General features: G+C 51.9%; 1 protein-coding gene across 1 annotated transcript in view; it reads right to left on the reverse strand.

Annotated features, from left to right (window-relative positions):
* Jakmip1 (janus kinase and microtubule interacting protein 1) overlaps nt 1-5,658 on the reverse strand; it is a 61,547-nt gene extending 55,889 nt beyond the window's left edge. Inside the window, exon 1 of the mRNA XM_042055067.1 lies at nt 5,476-5,658. Coding sequence (XP_041911001.1) covers nt 5,476-5,604 — 129 coding nt within the window. The 5' untranslated portion in view covers nt 5,605-5,658. The remainder of the gene's footprint in view (nt 1-5,475) is intronic.
* Nucleotides 5,659-6,000: the final 342 nt, after the last annotated feature.

The raw sequence follows: 6,000 nt of genomic DNA on the forward strand, positions 1-6,000 counted from the left end.
TTACACACTACCCAGCAGCCCTTTCACTGCCTATGGGATCCTGTAACAGTGAGTGCCAAAGCACTGAGACAAACTGCCTCGGTTATCCAGACTTCTGCAGAAAACCAAAGCACTGAGGCAAACTGCCTCGGTTATCCAGACTTCTGCAGAAAACAGCAATGTCTTCCCCAGGCCACACGATTTATAGCCAAATAGGGGGAATTAAGTGAGTCTTGTGACATCATCTCCGTACCGGCACATCTGTCCTTTAACAGCCAGGAAAGATGCAAATGACAGTCCTGAGGCAGATGTAGGAGACCGGTATCTCCTGACATCACATGCAACCACAGAAACAACACCGGATGCCAGTCATCACTGGTCACCTCCCCCAGGGCTGGAACTGGAGTTATCATGGTGAATTTGGTGCCAGGATGTCAAGACTCAAACAGTTCACAGATAACTCTAAATGCAAGGAACACTGCCGCCGAGCCAGGACGGCTGTACCAGCTGTTATGGTTTTGGTCCCTGGTCCCTTTAAGAGACAACCCATGCCCACTCCCTCTTTCATCCGCTGAGGCAGGCTGATCTTCAGCTTCCAGCCTGAGCTTGCTCTCTTCCATCTTCCTCTCAGAGAGGCAGCTTCGCTTCTGCCTCTCTCCCCACTTCTCCGCTCCCCCGTCTCTCTCTCCTCTCTCCTCTTCTCCTCTCTGTCTCTGTCTCTCTCTCCCCCTTCCCCCTTCCCCCTTCATAACCCCCTGAATAAATATTCAACCTCACTCTGCATGTTGTGTCTATCCATGTCTCTGTCTCCTGCCCGCCTGCCATGTGTCTCCCTGCCTGGGACCAGCCCAGTGCTCTGGGACAGGCAGCCATCTCTGCCTGGGACTGGCTGCTCCCAGGGCCCACTGTCTGCCACCACATGGCCCGCTACCATCATTTGGGACCTACAGCATTTCTGCCTGCCTACAGCTGCCGATTGGGACCCATTTTTTTAAAAAAAACAACACCAGCCATGTCTGCCTCAGACAACTGTGGGGTGTCAGGCCTCACAGACTGGGTTTACAATCATCTCAGTGATGGTGAGGAGCACATCTAGACATGACTGCAATGGCATTTCCAGAAAAATCTAAATGAGGGAGAAAGGCAGCCCTGAACGTGGGTGGTGCCGTCCCATAGGCTATGGGCCAGGATGGAACAAAGGGGGACCGGAGAATGCCACCTGAGCATCACGCTTTTCTCTGCTTCCTGGCTGCCATGTCTGGCTGCCATGTCTGGCTGCCACTCTGCTCAGCTACACCTTCCCCGCCATAATGTACAAAACCCTCTAACGTCAGAAGAGTCAAGTAAGACATTTCTCTCTTCAGCGGTGTCTGTCCAGTGTTGACATAACTGTAAAAAATACACATAAAATTGACACAAGAAGTTGGGTCGTTGCTAGGACTAAACCTGACTGTGTAGTTCTCAGGGTCGGGACTGGTGTGGGGGAGGAATGTGGACGAGTTTGGGATGTGGGCTAGAAAAGGCCTAGAGGGCTGCAAGCAGAGCTCAGTGGTGGTTCTGGCCGGAGGTGGGAACAGAGCCGGCAGTAAAGACTGAACATCGGGGACTTCGGATGGGAAGAACTGTTTTGAGCCCGGGACTACAGGTCTTTCAAGATACCATCCGGAAGCTCTGGTTTTCTATGGAAATATGGAGCAAGAATCAGAGAAAAAATGTGAAAAGTGAGTTGTTTGGGCAGAAAAGGAGACAGCTGAACTTTGTAGACAGGAGGGTCTGGCGGTTAGCGATGGCTGCTACCATTAATGAAGAACCAAGCACTTAGCACCGTGTATAGAAGGAGTTGGTTAGATTTCACCAGTAATAGCTTCTGCATGTAAAATCCGAACTCATTTGAAAGACTTTCTTTCCCTGGAGAAGACCCAGCAGCTGGGAAACCTGCTCACACACCACTGTGAAGGGAAGTGCTTTCGTAGGTTCAGCTGTCCCGGCATGCACTAAAAGACTGCAGTAGCCGTGGCTCCAGGTCTACTCCAACTAGAAGCCGACCTTGGCACTGTCCACTGGCATTGGTATTACAGGCACGTAGAATACAAGAGCTATAGTGTCATGGTAGGTGTCCACCTAGATTTTTAAGGGAGTCTGAGGAGTCAGGCAAAGTGAGGTAAGATGAGAGTCCCTTCAAGAAACCACTATGCCAGCAATGCGTGACACTGGAGGGTGGATCCCAAGCCACGGTACAGATATCAGGATGTTGGAGACGCCAGGAATGGGGAGCATCTTCTGAAGACAGCTGCAGACAAGGGAAGCCAGCCCAGGACACAGCTCACAGGAGCTACAGATGACAAGGCCATGGGGTTAGGGCTGCCCAAGGTCCTCAGAGCTCACACCGTGACACCACGTGTTAGTCATGGAGCTACAAGATTTCACGTTTGTCCCTCAGAGGTTCAGTCTGTTTTGCTTTGTTCCCACAGCTCCTTTCATGGCCTTGGTCTATTATATTTTGGCAACATGTAAGTTTGTTTTATTTTTACAAGGTTTCATAGCTAAGAGATTGCCTTGAGTCTCAGCAGAGACTTTGAACTTTAAACAGTGTTGAAAGTGTTATGATTCTGGGGACTCGTGGGCATAGACTGATGCCCATGAAGAGCGTTTTGAGGTCCAGGACAGAAGGTTAAGGTTTAAAGAGAGCTGACAAAGGGTAGGCTTAACCATCAATAGGACTGGGTTTAGACTCATCCTGTCAGGTGCCAGACCAGGCGGGGAAGACCCACCCAGCAGCTGGGGCCACCATCCCATGGGCTGGGGTCCTAGATGGAATGAGAGGGAAGAGAACTCCAGCTAGGCTCTGGAAAGCCTCCTTTCTCTGCTTCCCTGACATGAACTATGGACTATGCTCTGCCACACCTTCCCTGCCAAGATGGGCGGGTCCTCTGAAAAAGTGGGTCAGAATAAACCTGTCCTCCTCTCCCCGCCCCCAGGCTGTTTCTGCCAGAATCTTTGTTTTCCCAGCAGAGATGAGGAAACCAACATAACACAAGGGGCTTCAGCTCTGGGACTCCGTGAACTCCCACAGCGGCTGTCTCACTAGAAGAGTGGCCTTCCCCCACACAAGAAAGCTTGTTACTGCTGCAGTGAAAAGCCTATAACTGGACCTTGGTAGACCTGGAAGCGGTGTTGTGATTGGTAGAAATTATTAATACCACATTTGCAAGTCACTCTCAGCCACACCCTCTCCAGGGCACAACCAGGCTGTAACCTTCACTTTTTGACCCAGCAGGACACACCTTCCTGTGCTGCCCCCTGGTGTTCGAAGAGGTTATCCTGAGAAGTCTTGTCTACCTTTGTGCTTCCCCATGGGTAGGGCAGGTGGTGTAGATAAGGGTGGCAGCAGAGGTGGTGGCAGTGGTACCACCAGAATCAAGAAGCCAGCAGAATCACAGAGAGTGACCGGGCAGAGACTGCAGGGAGCAAAAGCAGGAGACAGCTCAAGAGAGTGGCAGCCCAGAGAAGGAGGAAAGTCAAGACAGCAGAGGTGATAGGCTTCAAGGGTCAAAGGCCAGAGCTGCTGGCAAAGTTCAAAACTGCCAGGTCCAAAGATCTAAGGGTCCCAACATCCAAGGCCTAGGAGCTGTGCCAGAGCCCAGGGTCCTGACACTCAAGGCCGGAAAGGAGAGTCCTATTCCACCAAGGCCATTCGGCTGCTTGAGGGTAGAGTCGATGTCTGACTCACTTCTGCAGGCCAAAGCTGGTGCCAGCCTTGGGGTAGACACCATGAACTGGTTACTGAAAGATCTACCAAATCACCAGCAAGCTACAGCCAGAACCTGCATGGTCTTTCCTCGGTTGTCCCTGCTCCCCACATTACCTCAGACTTGGGGGCCTCTTCAGGCTTAGGGTTCCACCCTGCCAGCTGTATGCCCATCTCACCCTGTCCCCAGCTGGCACTGGGGTTGTTTATGTGGGCTGTTGAACACTTGAGGCAGTGTGAGTGTATTTGCTTCCTCTCCAGTCAACAAACTCTTTGGGGCCAGCTCGAAGATGGTCAAGAAGACTTCACAGGCCCAGCTTGCCCCGCGTGTGCTGAGTCCTCTGGTGTTCCGAGCACTAGCTCCTGCATGCCTCTAAACCACCAGTTGAGGGAAGGGGCTGCTTCTGAGTCACCTCATGGCAAATGTATGATGTCATGTTCAATGACTCTTTAATGAACACATTTGGGCTTTCCATGCTAGCCTGGAGGATGCTCTACTGAGTTCCCTGAGAACAGAACTTATCCCAGTGACTGGACAGACAAAGTCCTATGGAGCAGGGTGAGGCAGGAGGAGACAGCAGCCAGGACATGGCTAGGCTGAGAACCCCACAAGTCCCAGAGCTGAGAGCACCCTGGTATCAGGAGACTCTCGTGGGTCTGTAATCCATACTGCGGCACCTGCGAGACCAGGCTAATCTGGTGTGGGCGCTCAGTAATACCTGCCAGAACAGATGAGCTAGCTTTCTAAACACTGGGGCATTAAGATAGCATTAGATTGGTGACAAGACCTATAATGAGGAGATCAATATAAACTAGGACATTATTCTGGATTTAAATCCCATTTGTAATGGTTAATGCTAACACTGACCTGGCAGATGCTAGAGTCACATGAAGATGGGCCTGTGGGCATGTCTGGGAGGGATTATTTTAATTACATTAATCGATATGGGAAGACCATTCTGCAGTAGGGACACCTGCCAGGTGTCCAGGAATGCGTAAAAATGGAGAAACCAAGATGAACATTGACTCTTACTAACTGCTCTCTGCTTCTGATTGTGAGGGTGCTGTGACCAGCTCTCCAAGGATCCGTCATGCAGCTGAGAGACCTCAGACCCTCCCATGTCACAGCCACAGCAAAGGTCATGGCAGGGGACTTTCCCCTGTAGCTGTTCTATCAGACACTGGGGACAGCCTTGAACTAGAACATCACCCGCAGGCCCAGAACAAGGCTTGGGAGACTTTAAATCCCTCAGCAGTTACTTAAGTCAGTGACATCATCAAGATCAGGAAGCCAATCCGGCTGAACCAAGGAGAGAGGCTACCAGGTCTGTGACTTTGAAAGCTGAAGCCTCCCCACAGAGCTGGGTTGACATGGGTACCTTAACTGGTTTCCTGAAGTATGTGGTCCCCAGCCAGGCACTGTTCCAACAGACTCCAAAGCTCATACACACCCTACGAGGATGAGAAAGCTCCTGTGACAGAGGCAGGCTCTTCACAGAGGACTTGCCGGAACTCCTACTGTGACACACAACCCCCCATCTTGCAGGCAAGGGAAGCTGAAATGCAAAGAATCTCGCAGTCCCACCAAGCCTCATAGGCAGCATGGGTGAAAACTGCCACCATGCAGTCTGCGCAGCTGCCTCCTGTTATCGGAAGGGGCAGCCAAGGTTCCAAAACCCGGTAATACACCCCTTCAGAGCCCAGTGCTCACAGCCCAGCCTGAGGTGGCGCCAGAGGCCCTGCCCCACCTTGCTCTTCTCCTGTTGGAACTCTATCTGGATGTTGGTTAGCTTGGCCCGCAGCTCCTCGTTGGCCATCTGCACAGAGTCCGTCTCCGTCTCGGGCTTCTCACCCTTGCTGCGTCCCTTTTTAGACATGTTTCCTCTTGGAGCGAGACACTGGGGTCCTGAGGTTCACGCCCACCCACCAGCAAGCACAGCTACCGGCTCTGCTGTGCTAACCAGTCGTGCAGGGCTCCGCTTGTCCTCTGTGCACACCATCACTTGTGATTCTGTATGGGGAGAAGAGAGACCAAGTAAGCACATAGGCAGTGTCCTACTAGCTTGGGAACCAGGGCTAAACATTTGCCTCACCCTCAGAAGGCCTACCGCTCACAAGCCGGGCCTGTCATAGCTCACCGAAGCTGCCTCAGAATCACCTGGAAGATGTTTATGCATCTTACCACCCTTGTTATGTTACAACCATGCTATGTCTTACCAACATTAAGACCTAACCACCCCGACCCTGCTAGGCCCAAAATTACCCACCCCATG

The sequence above is a fragment of the Arvicola amphibius genome, chromosome 1 (genome assembly GCF_903992535.2).
Source record: "Arvicola amphibius chromosome 1, mArvAmp1.2, whole genome shotgun sequence".
Taxonomy (NCBI): Eukaryota; Metazoa; Chordata; class Mammalia; order Rodentia; family Cricetidae; genus Arvicola; species Arvicola amphibius.